General features: G+C 38.6%; 1 protein-coding gene across 1 annotated transcript in view; it reads left to right on the forward strand.

Moving 5' to 3' along the window:
* Positions 1 to 18,863, forward strand: part of LOC115222607 (leucine-, glutamate- and lysine-rich protein 1-like) — a 49,866-nt gene that overhangs the window by 21,137 nt on the left and 9,866 nt on the right. Inside the window, exons 6-13 of the mRNA XM_029792910.2 lie at positions 3,122 to 3,203; positions 5,359 to 5,436; positions 6,319 to 6,452; positions 9,600 to 9,669; positions 11,872 to 11,965; positions 13,822 to 13,908; positions 16,063 to 16,140; positions 18,141 to 18,306. Coding sequence (XP_029648770.1) covers positions 3,122 to 3,203; positions 5,359 to 5,436; positions 6,319 to 6,452; positions 9,600 to 9,669; positions 11,872 to 11,965; positions 13,822 to 13,908; positions 16,063 to 16,140; positions 18,141 to 18,306 — 789 coding nt within the window. The remainder of the gene's footprint in view (positions 1 to 3,121; positions 3,204 to 5,358; positions 5,437 to 6,318; positions 6,453 to 9,599; positions 9,670 to 11,871; positions 11,966 to 13,821; positions 13,909 to 16,062; positions 16,141 to 18,140; positions 18,307 to 18,863) is intronic.

An 18,863-nucleotide genomic window follows, 5' to 3' on the forward strand; every position in this document is an offset into this window, starting at 1 on the left:
GAATATGGGCCACTGCCTTTGGTTCTGTAGAATATTTAAGAAATGTCTTTCATGTTTTTTTTTTTATCATTTGTCTTTTACTTGTTTCAGTCATTGGACTGTGGCCATGCTGGGGCATTGCTTTGTAGTGATTTTAGTCAAACAGATCAACTCCAGTATTTGTTTTTTTATAAAGCCTAGCACATAACTGCCAAGTTATCGGTATGTAAACAAACCACCGTCAGTTGTCAAGCACCAGTAGATGACAAAGACACACACACACAAACACACACACACACACACACAAACAAACTCATATATTTAGAAGGTTGTTGGTTATGGCTGATCAGAGAGTGACCATTAGTTTTGTAACTATAAAGTGCTTAAGAGACTCATCAGACTCAAATGGCTGGAAGCACACCTTAGTCAGACCAATCACATGATCGACCAGACTATCAGATGTTGTTATACATCACTGGTCACAGTGCACTTTGCATAATTTTAGCTTTCAAATGATGCCACCCCACCAGCTAGATGAGCAGATCAACTTCTACCCTTATCAGAAAGCCAGTCCCTAACAGAGTTTCCCACCATTTACAGCTGAGTGGACCGGATCAACATAAAATGAAGTGTCTTGCTCAAGAACACAATGCAGGGCTCTGTTTGGAAAGTGAACCCATGATCTGGTGATTTATCATATATATATATACACATACAATTGACTTCTTTCATTGGACTAGATATGTGGTAGAAGAAGCCCAAGGTGTCACACAGTGGGAATGAACCTGAAACCATGTGGTTGGGAAACAAACTTCTTAACCACACAGCAATGCCTCTGCCTACATATATTTCTTTTTTTTTTCTTTGTCGTGTTTTAGTCAGGAGAGAAGGCAGTGCCAGTTACCCTTTCCAGAGCCTCCGAACCTGGTGGAAGTAAAGCAGAGAGTGAGGTGTCCTCAAATTATAAACTTGACCTCATTGATCGCTGGTAGTGGTGGTGTTAGACTGAGTGACAAATTCAGTCTGCCTCCCAAGGTGGCCATGGCAGGATTTGAACTTAGAATGCAAAAAGCTATATACAACTGAATTTGTACATATACATGGTCTGATCAATAAATATCCAGACTGCTGCCATAGTAATGAAGCTAAAGCACACAGAGTGAAGCCTCTTGGCACAGATTGACCTTGACCTCTGCTGTGCACTAAGTTTTAATGTTCTAGCTCACTTCTGCTGTTTACAGCAGTGCTTGGAAGGAACATGTGTAGTGTGTGACTGCTGCATTGACCATGACAGAAAAAGTTGTCATGGTGATACCTGCTCAGAGGCCTGCACAAAGTTGCAGAAAGTGTATGGGGTGGGGTGTATGAATCGCACACAAGTGTACGAGTGGTTCAGATGTTTCCAAGATGGTCGAAGAAATATTGGTATTGACAAATGTTCTGGGAGACCCGCAACCAGTAGAACTGAGAAAATCATTGCTGTGAGCTGTGAGGAGAAATTGTTGAATCACCATCCATGAGTTGTCAGAGGATGTGCAGATTAGTTACAGTTCAGTTCAGTCCATTATCACTGAAGATTTGGGTATGAGATGCATGTCTGCCAAGATTGTGCCCAAACTGTTTTCAGTTGACCAAAAAGACACTAGGATTTCAGTTGCAAAAAATCTCCTTGATTATGTTGAGAACAATTCTCTTTTACTTGTTTCAGTCATTTGACTGCAGCCATGCTGGAGCACCGCCTTTAGTCAAGCAAGCACACTATGCTGGTGTGTTTATGTCCCCATAACTTAGCGGTTTGGCAAAAGAGACCGATAGAATAAGTACTAGGCTTACAAAGAATAAGTCCTGGGGTTGATCTGCTCGACTAAAGGCAGTGCTCCAGCATGGCCACAGTCAGATGACTGAAACAAGTAAAAGAGTAAAAGAGTATGTATGACACTTCATCCTCACTCCTCATTTGTTTTCATGTTTGCTTTTTCATGCTTGCACTACACTTAATCTTCCACAATCCCACAACCTCCAAATCATTTTCTTTTTTTCTCTTTTTTGTTCCCTTTGTCCTTTTGATATTTATGTGTGTGTGGAGATTGGGGGAGGGCGGTTGGCTGGATGGATTTCCTTTTTTTTTTTTCTTTCTCTTCCTCCCATTTTTTTCTTGCTCTCTTGACCAACCCTTCATCCATTTTTTCCACTCACTGACTATTCCTCTTTTTCATTCCTATTCTTTCCTTTTTTCTGATGAAGGACTAATGTCTGAAATGTTAAGACACTTTTTGTTTCTATCAAAATATTAATTTAATACCTTATTTGCTAATCTTTGTTCCTTCGGCCTTGCCCTTTTTTCTTGTTATGGACTTAAGGGTATAAAAATTAACACTTCCTTCTCCAAGCCTAGATTCAAAACCGAATCTAAGAATTCTCGGTTGTCCAAACCACCCCGATCAACAGGCATGAAAAAAGATTTTCTTTGTCCTGTCAAAAAGTTATTGATCATCTCTCTTTGACCTACGACCTCAGCTATGTCAGGCAAAGTTCAAGTGGACAGGAGCTGACCTATTTAGGTACAAACTCTGCTGCAGTATGTCTGTCCTTCTAGCTGCCGCAATTATTATAAATACGGTGGTCAACAGACAGACAAAAATGAAAGGCCTAACAGGCAAATGAGAAAGATCTATGACAACACGTTTTGGATGACCACAGAGATCCAAAAGAAATGTTCGAAGTTCCACGGTAGACTACTGGTCTCAGATGAACTACGCACACACATACACACAAACATATTCATTTCCGACACATCACTTCCACAGATATACCCTGTTTCTATTTCTAGCAACTCGTAGCAGTTGTCAACATTTTGCATGTAGTGAAAAATTATGTGCACCAACGACAAATTAAGTCCAGTGAATAAATTATTTTTAACTATGAATCAATTCACTCATTTGTTTACTTCAAAGGCATACACATTCCTTTTGCATCTGTTCACTTGATACACATTTAACCACTATAAGGGTATATAGTAAAGCTCTGTGTAGCAAAAGTTTACATGAGCATGGAATTGGTAAAAAGTAGAAATCATTTTGGCTTTGTTTTATTTATTTCCTGCAGGTCTGAATAAAAAGTCATTCTTTTATTTACATTGTAGAACTTGAAGACAAACTAGAAAATTATCAAGAAATCAATCACCAAAGCGTTATGGAAAGCAATCAATATAAGGATCAACTTAAGTAAGATAACTTTGAAGTTTGTCTTTTAATTTTAACAAAGGAAGCAAATAACTAATTTTTTCAAAGACAACATTTGAATTAATTGAATCAAAACTCACGTTAAACTGGTTCTTTACTTTACTGATTCAAATAACAAATTGTATTGAATCTCAGTGTCTTATAAAACAGTCTAGTCATATAAAATAGTGCGTGTACACACACACGCTTCTGGTTATCCATCAACTCAAATGATGGCCATTTATTTTCCTTTTCATTTATAGATTCTTTAATGATTGCACATCCCATTCCATAATGTACAGCTTTTGTCACAGATTGAATATGTTAGTGCTTGGTGAAAGCATCATGATGTAAATCTGTATGAATGTCCATTTTCTGGTTGTACTGCTGTATGTTTTTTTTTTTCTGCATATCTTCAACCTCCTTTCGATAGTGAGACTACCAAAGTGAATGACATATAGCCTTGTCTGCTATTGTTGCAGGATTGATGTTGTTCTACTTCAAAACGATCTTCTGCAGGTACTGGAATCGTTTCTTAAGTCCTTCAGTCAGGTTTTGATCACAGTATAGCTAGCCGTAGTGGTTCATACAGAAATGACATGAGTCACACATGCACACTACATCATCAAACCATTTTAGTTGATGCCTGTACAATACTGCAGGTGTTAGTTTTAACAGAAGGTTTATAGGTATATAACCCTATCTAGTCAAGTGACTAAAAGAATCTTCTAGAAACACTGGATGTTAAAGACCTCCAGTGCCCTGTTCTATTGGTTGCACTTGGTCTGTTTCTGGGCACCCATGGTGGATGTCCAGTAAAAGACAATTTTGGTATGAAACAGCTGTTTAGAAAGAATCAAGTGGGCAGTCATTGGAAATGGTGCTGCCAAGGTATCTATCAGACTTGGGAGAGTGTGAATGGTTGTGCTGTTGTATTGAGGAAATGTTAAAGTAAGAAGGTGATGAAGATGACTTCAATTTTGTGATGTTTAATTGACAGGTGTAACTACAAGATGTAACTCGTATTTATAATCAGTCCATAATGAGGTCGCCAGAGAGAAAGGTATCAAACAGTATGGGGATCAGTATGCAGTCCTGCCTAACTCCCATTTTTATCCTAAGGGATATTTCTGCTTTTAACAATAATGAACTACCGTCCCTGTGAGAACTAACAGAGGCAGATAACCAATTTTTTTGTGAATATTCCATAAGTTTTGAACAGAGGTAACTGCCTTTCTTCAAGATTTCTACTTAAATATTGCCTAGTCTAGATGGCAGTGCTAAATTCGGCAAAGGATAGTGGATTGTCAAGATGGTGATTACAGACCTCTCACAAAATTCCTCAATGTTCCACTAGTTTAGGAGCTGGTTCAAGTGTTCCCAGCATCCTACTATTGTTGATTGGGCTTTCAGCAGAGATGAGTACCATGCAGCAATTCCTGGGGCCACAATGGACACATCCAGATTTCTTGAGCTTTAATCCACAATTCCTGTATCAGGCTATGAAGCAGGAATTGAACCAAATTCCAAAGAGTTTAAAAAAAAAAAACACTGTGACAATAAATTATCTAGATTTCCCTCATGGGCATTTTTCATATCATTCAGGAGACTACTGGCTGTGATGGAGATTTGACCAAGCCAGTCTCAATGCTTTTTTTTTCAACTTGAATCTGAATAGGTTTGGTAGGAACAACATAGATGAGAAAATATAGAGAAACCATTTGCTATCCATCTTAGTTTCTAAGGTGGTGAATATCTCTCAAGTTATAAGTCTGACCACTGAAAAAATGATAGTCTTGCTGCCTGCCTGCCTATATTCAGGTGGGAAAGGTTAGGGTCAAGGTTATTGTTAGGCAGGCAAACACAATGGGATTCTTTCAATTTCTATCTACCAAATCAATTCACAAGGCTTTTAGCTAGCTCAGGTTATTCTTTCCTAAGGTGCCATGCAAACGAGTTTTGAGTTTGCAAAATCTAGAATACATTATTAATAAAATAGTGATAATGATACAATGACAACAGTAAAAGCAATAAAGATAATAGCGACAATGGTGACAATGTTAATGATGATGATATATGATAAAAATTATGTGGTGTGCCCATAAGTGTTAACGAGCCATTTATAAGTGAACCATTCCAATTAATTTTGTTTCTGTAGAAATATGAAGAATATGGTTGAAGAACTGAACTGCCAGCTAAGGAAAAAGGAACAACATATGGAGAATTTACTTCAAAAGTAAGTCAGCTTTTAGATAACTAGGTGAATAAATACATAACATACAAAGCAATGACAATATGAGATGATATTGCAATGAGGATATCTTTGTTAGGTGTTTATTTAACAGCATTAAAAACATATCAAGTAACAGAGAAAAAAAAAATAATAATAACAATAATCCTTTCTGTTATAGGTACAGGCTTGAAATTTGGGATGGGGTGTAGTCAATTACATTGACCCCAGTACTCAACTGGTATTTAATTTATTATCCCCAAAGGGGATGAAAGGTAAAGTTGACCTCGGTGGAATTTGGACTTTGAATGTAGCAACGGGTGAAATACTGCTAAGCATGTCATCCAGCGTTCTAACAATTTTGCCAGCTCACTGCCTTAATAATAATAACAACCATGTCTACAATAGGCACAACACCTGAAATTTTGGTGGGAAAGAACTAGTTGATTTACGTTGACTCCCAGTTCTCAACTGGCACTTATTTTGTCAACCCGCAAAAAGGATGAAAAAAGCAAAACTGATCTTAGAAGAATTTGAACTTAGAATATGATAACAAACGAAATACTGCTAAGTGTTTTGTCTAGCATGCCAGCTTGCTACCTTCAGATAATAATAATAATAATAATAATAATAGTAATAGTAGTAGTAGTAGTAGTAGTAGTAGTAGTAGTAACAATAACAACAACAACAATCCTTTCTACTATAGGTATGAGGCCTGAAATTTAGGGGAGGGGGTTATGCATAGATGTTCACTCAGTTACCTAATTGAGTAGCAATGATGGACAGAGAAAGAGACACAATAATAATAATAATAACAACCACAATAAAAACGTTTATTATTCTTCATACTATGAATATGACTTTATGTTACAACGATGTGTTCTGCAGCAGTCAAATTGAAGTGCATGAGCTGCAACAGAAGCTGCATGCTGTGAGGAGAGAATGCAATCAAGTGCATGAGCAACTTAACACAAAACAGACAGATGACAATGAGGTGAAACGGAAACAGCAAGTGATGTCAAGTAAGTTCATGCTTTTAACATATTCTTGCTTTAAAAATTTTGCATTGATGATTAGAGTTATGCAGAGTCATTCTCAAGTGCTACTTGTAGCATGTAACCCAGTACGGCCTGTCACATAGTCAGGCTGTCAATAACTAAACTGGCGACCCCCAACAAGTTTACTTGGTTAGAAGGGTGATTTGGACACCCTGCAGAATGCAAAGCAATACTCATCAAAGGGCCAAGAATCTCAAATAATGGGTATATAGAAGAGTTAATCTCAATCATGAACTGTGTAAATAGTCAAAAATGTGTATATAAAAAAGTTAACCTCAGTGATGAAAAATCCCTGAGCCAGGGTCATGATAATGTCATGAGAAGCAATATGGCAGATGTGAAGTTGGGCATATTGATCTGCATTCAACATATGATTTTCATTCAGTCAAACTACATGACACAGCCTGGACAGAAGAACCTCTTCAGCCAATGGTCAGTCTTGGATCAACCAATCCAGTTAGTGGATTAATGCCATTTGATGGAACTGGCAATTCATCAATGCACTTTAGCTACTTGAAAACACTGTGGCAGAAACGTTAACATGCCTGGTTAAATGCTTAGCAGTATTTCGTCTGCCGCTATGTTCTGAGTTCAAATTCCACCGAGGTCGACTTTGCCCTTCATCCTTTCAGGGTCGATAAATTAAATGTCAGTTATGCACTGGGGTCAATGTAATTGATTTAATCCATTTGTCTGTCCTTGTTTGTCCCCTCTATGTTTAGCTCCTTGCGGGCAATAAAGAAATAAGAAAACACTGTGGGACCTCATAGTATCCCCAACTAAAATTGGTTGACTAGTAAAAAAAAAAAAGAAATTACAGTTTGGGGTCACCAGATCGTGGTTTCAATTCTCACACCAGGTGGTGCATTATATTCTTGAGCATAACACTTCATTTCAGATTGCTCTGTGATGACTTTGACATTTGACTGGTGGCAAAAATTGATTTGACGGTGGGAATGAGCTAATGTACAACACAAGCATTTGATTTGCTTTAAATAAGCCATTTATGCAGGTTTGTTCAGCAAGAAATTGCAGAACCTTGAACTTGTCATTTATGACAGAAGTGCTCGTCATGTTGTGTGCAAATACATTCCATTTGTAATTATCTCGTAATGATCTTTTGGATGTTGGCTCTCGAAGAATTAGCTACAAATTTTCTGTTAGTTATGTTTTTGTTAAATTTTTGAAATATGTATGTATATGTGTGTATATATGGATGGATGGATGGATATGTGTACATACATATCTTTTATCCTTTACTCCTTTTAGTACTGCCTTGAAGGGTTTTTAATCAAACAAATCAATCCCAGCACTTATATTTTTTTTAAGTCTAGCATTCATTCTATCAGACTCTTTTGATGAACTGCTATGGTGATGACAGTGATGATGATGATGATAACGATGATGATAATGACAATGATGATGGCGATAACAATGATGTTAATGATGATGAAATATGATGACAATGAATGATGATGATGATGACAATGATGGGTGATGGTGGTGGTGGTTGTGAAGGTAATGGTGCTAGTAATGTTGATGATAATGTAGAATATAGGCGTAGGAGTGTCTGTGTGGTAAGTACCTTGCTTACCAACCACATGGTTCCGGGTTCAGTCCCACTGCATGGCACCTTGGGCAAGCGTCTTCTACTATAACCTCGGGCTGACCAAAGCCTTGTGAGTGGATTTGGTATACTGAAACTGAAAGAAGCCTGTCGTATATATGTATATGTATGTGTGTGTCTGTGTTTGTCCCCCCAACATCACTTGACAACTGATGCTGGTGTGTTTACATCCCTGTAACTTAGTGGTTCAGCAAATGAGGCCAATAGAATAAGTACTAGGCTTACAAAGAATAAATCCTGGGTTCGATTTGCTCTACCAAAAGGCAGTGCTCCAGCATGGCCACAGTCACATGACTGAAACAAATAAAAGAGTAAAAGAGAATATAATGAAAGTAATGATTTTGATGATGTCAGTGTCAGTGACAATGTTAATGAAATGATAATGATAATGAAAATGATGAGGGAGTTGGTGATGATAAAGAAGATAGTGATGAGGATAATGATGATGATAATGACAACAGCAACACTGTTGTACTCTAAAATGAAAAAATAATAGCCATTAGCTTGTCATCATCATCATTGTTATCATTATCATCATCATCGTTTAACGTCTGCTTTCCATGCTAGCATGGGTTGGATGGCTTGACTGAGGACTGGCGAACCAGATGGCTGCACCAGGCTCCAACCTGATCTGGCAGAGTTTCTACAGCCTCGTCTGGCACCTGTGTCGGTGGCACATAAAAAAACACCATCCGAGCGTGGCCGTTCGCCAGCCTCGTCTGGCACCTGTGTCGGTGGCACATAAAAAAACACCATCCGAGCGTGGCCGTTTGCCAGCCTCGTCTGGCACCTGTGTCGGTGGCACATAAAAAACACCATCCGAGCGTGGCCATTCGCCAGCCTCGTCTGGCACCTGTGTCGGTGGCACATAAAAAAACACCATCCGAGCGTGGCCGTTCGCCAGCCTCGTCTGGCACCTGTGTTGGTGGCACATAAAAAGCACGCACTACACTCACGGAGTGGTTGGCGTTAGGAAGGGCATCCAGCTATAGAAACACTGCCAGATCTGACTGGCCTGGTGCAGCCTTCTGGCTTCCCAGACACCAGTTGAACCGTCCAACCCATGCTAGCATGGAAAGCGGACGTTAAACGATGATGATGATGATGATGATGATGCCCTTCCTAACGCCAACCACTCTGAGAGTGTAGTGGGTGCTTTTACGTGCCACCAGCACGAGGGCCAGTCTTGCAGTAACGGCAACAGCCACACTCAAATGGTGTTTTTGACGTGCCACCTGCACAGGAGCCAGTCCAGTGTCACTGGCAATGACCTTGCTCGAATGTTTTTTCCTTTGCTACCAGCACAAGTGCCAGCAAGACGATGCTGGTAACAATCGTGCTCGAATGGTGCTTTTTACGTGCCCCCAGCATGGAAGCCAATTTGCTGCTCTGGCAACATTCACGCTGGTGCTCTTAGCACTCCACTAGCACGGTTGCCATTCCTCATGACCAGACATGTTTAAATGTCTCTTCTATTATTTCAGCTCTTGTAGAACAGCTGCGAGATTCTGAGAAGAAACTTCGGTCTGAAATTGAATCATTAAAGAAAGAAAGGTAAGACTCCTCAGATTTTTTAAGACAAACAATTTTGAGGGGAGAGATTAGTTGATTAAATAACCCATTAGGTAACTTGTGCCTGGTTTTATCCACCTTATAGGGATAAAAAAATGGAAAATGGTATCGACGGTCCTCCCTTATCTATAGGCTCAAAACGATGGTTTCCTAGATTCTGTGGCATATACAGGGTGTGGCAGAAATACCTCCCACGTTTGAAAGGTTGACAAAAGGAAAAAGAAACAACATTTATGAAAAATTAATTTTACTGTTGTTTAAACAAAGGGTTACAGTTTTTGTTCATTAACTAAATGAAAACATCATTGGCACTTGCATAAGTTCATTAGCAACACATAGGGGAAAGTTTAAAATGTGGGAGATGTTTCTGCCGCACCCTGTATATTACCCACTGGAACAGAATGCTGGTTTGTTGCAGAATTACTCATTTTTGTCAGCTGAATGGACTGGAGCAACACAAAATGAAGTGGTCTGCTCAAGAACACAATGCATCGCTCAGTCCAGGAATTGAAACTACAATCTTACAATCATGAGTGCCACGTAACCACTAAGCCACATGACTCTATCCTCAAAAGCATAATAATAATAATAATAATAATAATAATAATAATAATAATAATAATAATAATAATAATGAGAAGAAAAAAAACTATGCTGGATTATATATATAGCGTACCCAGCTGACAACAAGGTATGCGATAAGGAAGAAAGAAAAGTTGAGAGATATGACATGTTAGCTTGGGAGGTAAGCAGTTGTGGTCGATGAAAAAGGTAGCTGTAGTACCAATAATTGTCGGAGCCCTGGGAACAGTGAGTAAAAATCTCGCTAAGTATGTGGAACAAATAAGGGTTGCAGTAAGGGTGGAGCACTTGGAGAAAAACAGCACTGCTTGGAAATGCTCAAATACTCTGGAAGGTGCTCGAAAAATAAGTGGTGTTACCTTAGTTCACTGGTAGTGAACAGCTGACACCGTAGTACATCTCAAGAGTTAGAAGCTGTGCAAAGGCAATGATAATAATAATAATAATAATAATCCTGATGCAATACCAGGCAGTGGCTATCATGGCTTCTGATCTTAACTGACTGGAAGTGTTATCATGTACATTGTTTTGTCTTGGTATAAAAAATGGGCTACAGCAAATATTCTGCTCAATACCACAGATTTGCTTGTCAGTTGTTTGACCTTAACCAACTGAGCATGTCCCTTGTGGCTGACGATATGTGCATCTCTGATCATGAGCAGTACTACTATCATGTTTTCTTAAGGTGTTTGTGTGTATGTGAGGCACTAGTAATGAATTATGCTTATTTCATCAACTAATCTCTCCTCTCAAAATTGTTTGCCTTCAAAAACATATACAAACATATACACACACATACATATATATATATACATATACATATATATATGACAGGATTCTTTCAGTTTCCGTTTACCAAATCCACTCACAAGGCTTTGGTCGGCCTGAGGCTATAGCTGAAGACACTTGCCCAAGTTTCCATGCAGTGGGACTGAACCCGGAACCATGTGGTTCATAAGCAAGCTACTTACCATGCAGCCACTCCTATGCCTATGCTTACCACAAAGCCACTCCTATGCCTATTTGGTAGCTTTGAACAGTTTGACTAGTTAACTGACATGGCCAGCTAGGACTTCTAGCTTGCTTCCCCTTTGGCCATTCCTGCTACTGCATTAAGTAGCAGGTGCATTTCTTACTCTCTTCTGTTTCAACGTCAATCACATAAGGTGTAACCACGTTTGTACAACTTTTATTGATTCACATCCACTTTGGTATGAACACTGTTATAAAAACTTATTTAACACAGGATTCTTGTTCACTCTTCACTAAATGAGCCTCCATTTGCTCTCACATGAAAGTGAGGTTGCACACCTGGGCCAGGAGCCTTTCAGGGCTCCGACAATTATTAGTACTACAGCTACCTATAGTTGTTGGCTACTATATCCAGCAGTCCTCTTGAAACAATTTCTGGCGTCTGCTGGTATTGCTACAACATCTACAGTTGTTTGTCATTTTCTCACTTTTCTGCATTTCCACTCTTCTGGGAAACTTATGGTCTTTGGAAAGTTTGAGTGTAATTGTTGTTCATATAATTGTTGGTACCGTTTTATATGCTGTTGTTTACCATTCCAGTTAATTCTTACTTTCTTGTTAATAAAACAGAGACACGACAACTTCAGCTCATCAAGATCAGATACTGCAATTAAAAAATAGTTTTAGACAGAAACTGGAAGAATTTGAAAAGAGTCCACTTAAGGTAAATTAAAAGTCTTATTCTGGTGAAGTTATGAAGCAATGCTGAAGGAGTGGGTATAGGTGCAGGAGTGGTTGTGTGGTAAGTAGCTTGCTTACCAACCACAAGGTTCCAGGGACGGTCCCACTGCATGGCACCTTGGGTAAGTGTCTTCTACTATATCCTCAGTCCAACCAAATCCTTGTGAGTGGATTTGGTAGATGGAAACTGAAAGAAGCCTGTCATATATATATATATATATATATATATATATATATATATATATATCATCATCATCATCATCATTTAACATCCGCTTTCCTTGCTGGCATGAGTTGGACGATTTGACTGAGGACTGGCAAGCTAGATGGCTACACCAGGTTCCAATCTGATCTGGCAGAGTTTCTACTGCTGGATGCCCTTCCTAACGCCAACCACTCTGAGAGTGTAGTTGGTGCTTTTACATGCCACCGGCATGAGGGCCAGTCAGGCGGTATGCGTGTGTATATGTTTGTGTGTCTGTGTTTGTCCCCCAACATTACTTGACAACCAATGTTGGGGCGTTTGTGTCCCTGTAACTTAGTGGTTCAGCAAAAGAGACTGATAAAATAAGTACTAGGCTTACAAAGAATAAGTCCTGGGGTCGATTTGCTCAACTAAAGGCGGTGCTCCAGCATGGTCACAGTCAAATGACTGAAACAAGTAAAAGAATAAAAGAATAACTATCAAAAAAAGCATTGGTTATGAAAAAAATATGCATAGTTATATTTAAGCACAGGCATAGCTGCATAGTAAAAAGTAGTTTGCTTCCAAACCTCATAGTTCTGGGTTCAGTCCTACTTTATGGCACCTTTGTCAAGCCTTGTCAGTGGATTTGGTAGATGGAAACTGAAAGAAGCCCATCTCCTCCCACTGCTTGACAACTAGTACAGGTGCCCTTTATGTGTTACTGGCATGGGTGCCCTTAACATGTCACCAGCACAGGTGCCTTTTATGTGTCACTGGCACAAGTGTCTTTTACATGTCACCAGCACTGACAACAATCACAATTCACTTAACTTGATGTATTTCTTCAAGCACAGCAAATCACCAGAAGCTTTGATCACTTGATCTCCCCCCCTCCTCCTCCTCCTCCTCCTCCTCCTCCTCCTACTACTACTACTACTACTACTACTACTACTACTACTACTACTACTACTACTACTACTGCTGCTGCTACTGCTACCGCCACCACCACCACCACCACTACTACTACTACTACTACTACTACTACTACCATGTTTTCCTAAGGTGTTTTCATAACTTGAAATGTGGATCAAGCTAAATAGTTGCATTGTTTTTAAAATCTCTAATTGTGGAGGGAACCTGTGGAAAGGGTAGACCCGGGAAGAATTAGAATGAGGTGGTGACACATAAAAGGCACCTGTGCTGGTGATGTGTTAAGGACACCCATGCTAGTGACACATAAAGGGCACCTGTACTGGTGACACATACGTAAAAGGCACCAATGCCAGTGATACATTGTCCAAACTTATCTGCAATAAATTGTCTATGCTTCTACAATACAGCAAATGTTTTAACAAGTTTTTAAAATCTTTTCCTAATAATATTTAATTATAAAAATATGATAGGATTTTTTAAGCATGAAATGGTTGTGAGGCTCCATCGAAGTAAAATAGGAATCAAATGGGTCCAGAGGTTAAAAAAAAAAATGGTTGCCAAACACTGAGCAAAATTTTCCAAGTGATTTCACTGAGACCTTAGTTTTGATTTCAATGTTGGCTGCTCAGACTCTTGAAAAAAATTTCTTACTATGATTTTTAAATACTTTGTCTGGCTGTCATGCTAATGAACATTCTGAAAAATCTTTCACTTTCCAGCTGGAGACACTTCTACAAAAAGAAAGAAACAATCATATTCTTGAAATTGAGAAATTAAAAGAGGAAATGTCTGAGAGTTTCCACATGGTATGCATTTTTTGATGTTTTCTTGTCTAGAATTTTCAATATCTGTAATGGTCACTTAGGAAATATTCATTCCACAACAGAGTTTGTCATTATATGATTTCTAATTAATTTTTTATAATGACAAAGTCTGATAGTTTTTTTCTGTTGTTAAATTCCTGGAACAGTCTTCATATTCCATGTTCTCTGGTTAAAATGAATCAGATACATCTGTTGAATGAATGAAGAGTGGAATGACGTGATGGACTCAACAATTGGCTAAATGTAAAATTGGATAACCTTTAGATCGCCATTTGTTTTAGGTACCCACTTTAGCATCAGATTACTCAGTAAGGGTCCCCAGGTATCATCATTATTTAACATCCATTTTCCATGCTGTAGTGGGTTGGACGGTTTGACAGGAGCTAACAAGGCCAGGGGCTGCACCAGGTTCCATAGTCAGTTTTGGCTTAGTTTCTACAGCTTGATGCCCTTCCTAATGCCAACCCCTTTACAGAATGTATTGGGTTCTTTCTATGCGGTACCAGCATGAGACAATGCTGTGTAAATCTTACATTTGTTTAGCTTCAATACCAGAAAAACCATCAGTGCAGACCAGTTGCCGATCCTTTCCAAGAGAGAAATGCAACCAACATGGAGCAGTTGATATACACTGAAACATTTTGGGCTGAAGTATCACAGCCTCACCCATAAACCTGTCTGATTAATTTTCAAATATATTGACTCACCAACACACTATAACAAATGAACTCTTATCACCTGTTCTTCTACTACAATACTTCCAACTGTCTCTAAACTAGCAAGCTGTGTTCCACCATCATTCAGGGTCATTTGATGCATCAGCCTCTCCTCCAACTATGTTTTATCATTCTTCTATGTCTTAGTTGTGAAACCTGCACCAAACATTTCTTCCCTATGTTACATTCCTCTGGAACGCCTCTCTCTTTATATACGCTTCATACAGATCAAACCTGCAGAAGTTCAGACATCTATTAAAAAGTCTTCACACCAAGGCCACATGTTTTTGTTGCATACATGCAATGTGTCATGTCATATACTGGATGGTGGAAAAGTACAATTCCATCTTGGCCATTATTTGTCAGACTGCTAGTATATTCTACACTTAACACAAGTTAAGTGTTACTAAACCCAAGAAATGGCTGTGCTAGATATACAGAAAACCAATAAGTGTAGAAGTACATGGCTTAGTGGTTAGGGTATTAAACTCATGAGCATAAGATCATAGTTTCAATTCCTGGTTCAGGTGATGTGTGGTATTCTTGAACGAAACATTTCATGTTGCTCCAGTCCACTCAGCTGGCAAAAGTGAGTAATTCTGTGATGGACTGGCATCCCATCCAGGTGGGGAATATATATGTATAAACCAGAGAAACTGGAGAACTGGCCCTATTCTTCTTATGGAGTAATGTGGACTACTTATTCCTATTCTGTACATCAGTTGTTTCTCTGAAAGCAGTAGATTTCTATCTTCTTTGCTACTCAGCAAGACTCTAGTCTTCACAGAGTTTACTCAGATGCCTCTCAATTCCAGGTTTTGTTTTCACATTGGTCAAAAGGGATCTTATTCTTGCAAACTGCATAGTGACCTCACTAGTGGTGGTACTATGAAAAAGATAAAAAGGTACTTGGTACATTCTGTAAAGTGGTTGGCATTGGAAAAGGCATCGAGCTGTAGAAAAAAAAAAGAACCAAGCCAAAATAGATATGGGAACATGATGTAGTCCTTGGATCCACTGGATCCTGTCAACCCATCCAACCCCCACCAGTATGGATGATGAGTGTTAAACACTGGTGATACTGATATGAAATTCTTTTCTGAAACTTCCATAGATTCCACTATATTGACAAGGTCATCAGCATGTAGGAATTCTTACAAACAACCAGTCTTAAATTCCTGTTATGGCCTGAAGGGCCATAACTATAATAAACAGGAGTAGGCCTGAAGACTAAGTTAAATTAGAATTCCTCTCAAGAGGAATCAAAATTGCCACATCCTGGATCCTGATTATATGGCTTCATATAATCGAGATTGTTTCAATCCTAAAAACAATATTTAGAACAAGACTAATTACTTTTATATACAAATTAACCATTGAACCGAATATAGCAAACATAATGATCTATTATTTTTGGCAGAGTCTTGAAATTGAGAAACAGAAGTATCAGAAACTTTTAGACAAGTACCAAGAGGACAAATTAAATGCTGAAGAAATTGTAAGTTTTAAAGTTTTAATGTTGACTGTTTTGGTTTTAAAATCTGGGATTAACATGGTGCAGTTCAGTTCTGAAAAATTCATTTTGAAATATTTTTTCCTTTTACTTTAAAAAAAATTTTTTTTTTTTTTAAATTTGATGTTTTCTTAACAAGTCAGTATTACCACTATATTTACTTTGCATTTGTGTAACCTGCATTACTCTGCTTCAGGAGGAGAAGGGTGGTGGTGATGGTAGTGGTGGTAATGGAAGTGGTGATGGTGGTTGTGGTGGTGGTGGGGGAAATGATGGCAGCAGCAGTAATAGTGGTGGTGGTAGTGGCAGTGGTACTGCTACTGCTGCTGCTGAGTTAATAAATGGTGACCCACATATTGACACTGGAAGGATGACGAAAGAAAAACTTTTGATCCCCTCACCTCCATGCTCTTACAGGATTTAATTTTTTGAGGTGTGAAGAAAACCACAAACTATATAATCAATTACAAGTCAACCCATTATCATCATCATTGTCACTTTCACCACCATCACCATAACTATCATCATCACCATCGCCACAACCATCACCATCATCACAACCATAATCATCACCACAACCATCATCATCATCACATTCTTCATTGTTCGCGTTGTTAGCATTTTCTGCTGAACTCGAGACAAACCACTAACTACAACGCCCAAATAATAAACAAAACAGCCAAAAATCAAGGATGACAACTGAGTGCAAAGTGGGTGGAAAAAGCAATGCATAGAAAATACACGAAAAGAAGAGCGGATGCTGATGTAGATCATTACAAGACAACATAAATGGCTCAGAGCAACTGACCTTAAACCAGAGACAGAAAGTCTCATCATTGCTGCTCAAGACAAGAGCCTTCTAATAAAGTCCAACCAACATAGAATAATATAAAATAGCACTGACCCTCAGTGCAGGAAATGCTGACCACCTTGTATCTGGCTGCCCAGAACTTGGTTAAGACAGAATACATCCAATGTCAATGTAAGAAATCAGTATTGTTGCCTATCATTATCACCATCATGATAACCGCAACCCCTTCCCCCCATCATCATCATCTCTATCACTACTATTTTAACCCTTTGACGACGGTATTACCCGAAGCATGCGAGACACTGCACTGGTTTTTTTTTTTATCTATTAGATAAAAAAAGGTCACACAAACATACAAGTGCCAACAAGCTCACATCTATTCACATTCACCGTTACAATAACATAGCATTGTACATTTACGTCTACCGGTTTATGAAAACGAACTATGTGAAGCTATTTATCGTAATATGATATGCACGAGTTATTCTGCTCAAGTTCAGAAAATAGCTTGCGTGTGGTACGACTCAAAACACGGTATTATGCATGTAAAGCATCCGCATGTCATTGGTCTACAGGTAGGCTCATGACTTGAACATAACCTAAAATAGCTAAGATAATGCACATGATAGTGAGCGCGTGCACCTCAAGAGATAAAGTACATGATAGCGAACGTAAACATATGTCAGCTGTTAAAAAGTCCGTGATAGATGAAGGGCAGCTCTACATTGTATATTTACGTTAACTGCGGGTAGGCAAGCAAAAGTGTGATCACATATTTGCGTCAACCGTTGTCATGGGTTTAACCCTTTAGCATTCAGCTTACTGTCAAATGTAATGCTTATTTATTCATATTGTTTCGAAGTTATCATTCATTATCTTGTAACTCTGAGATTTAAATGAGGGATTGTTTATTTTATTTAGAATGACATTGTAGGGTGGATATGAGAAGCTGGATCTGACCTGTTTGAACATAAAACAGACAGAATATTTGGGCCAGATGTGGCTGGTTTAAATGCTAAAGGTTTAATATCATCATTTGCAGTCGAGTATAGGCTTAAGTTACATTGATATCAAAGAATTCCAAAAAAGAGTTTTGGACCTGCTAATTCCAAGTGAGTTTGCCATAGTGAAAGATATATGCACTTAAGGTCATTCTGTTGTTTGCATGTTCCAGGCAAAGAAACAAGTGGCATCAGCCGTGCAGTGCCATATTGAAGCCATAAATGATTTGGAAGAATTATTATCCAGTACCCGAAATACTTTCACTGAGAATGAAATTTCCTTGAAGAAAGAGATAGATGGATTGAAAAAAGTCATCAAAGACCTGGAAAAACGTATCGGTTAGTTTTAGTTTTTCTATCCCAATTAATGAGTCACATGGTCTGTAACTTTCTTTTTGACATGTGTGCTTTTCAAGTGGAATTTCACTAATACATAATCACATATGCATACATTCACGTGGCTGTGTGGTTAAGAAGTTTGCTTTCTGGTCACACAGCTTCACGTTCAGTTCCACTGTGTGGCAACTTTGGCATGTGTCTTTTGTTTTAGCCCCAGACCACCCAATGCCTTTTGAGTGGATTGCTCTATCTTCAGATGGTAATGGAAAGAAATCTGTTGCATGTGTGTGTGTTTGTATGTTTTCTGCAATGACTTGAGAAGTGATGACAATTCTAATAATTAATAATGGTATTTTATACACTTAAAGCTTATAAGCGATCATTGTGCATTGATTAAAGAAAATAGTCTTGACAGGATAAAGTAGGTTTTCCCCATGCATGGGACTCAAACCCACATATCGTATATTCATATAAGTATGCTAACCATTATACCAACATACTCATTCAATGTAAAAGTTAACCTCAGTTGGATTTGACCTCTGAATGTAAAGAGTAGG

The sequence above is a fragment of the Octopus sinensis genome, linkage group LG20 (genome assembly GCF_006345805.1).
Source record: "Octopus sinensis linkage group LG20, ASM634580v1, whole genome shotgun sequence".
Taxonomy (NCBI): Eukaryota; Metazoa; Mollusca; class Cephalopoda; order Octopoda; family Octopodidae; genus Octopus; species Octopus sinensis.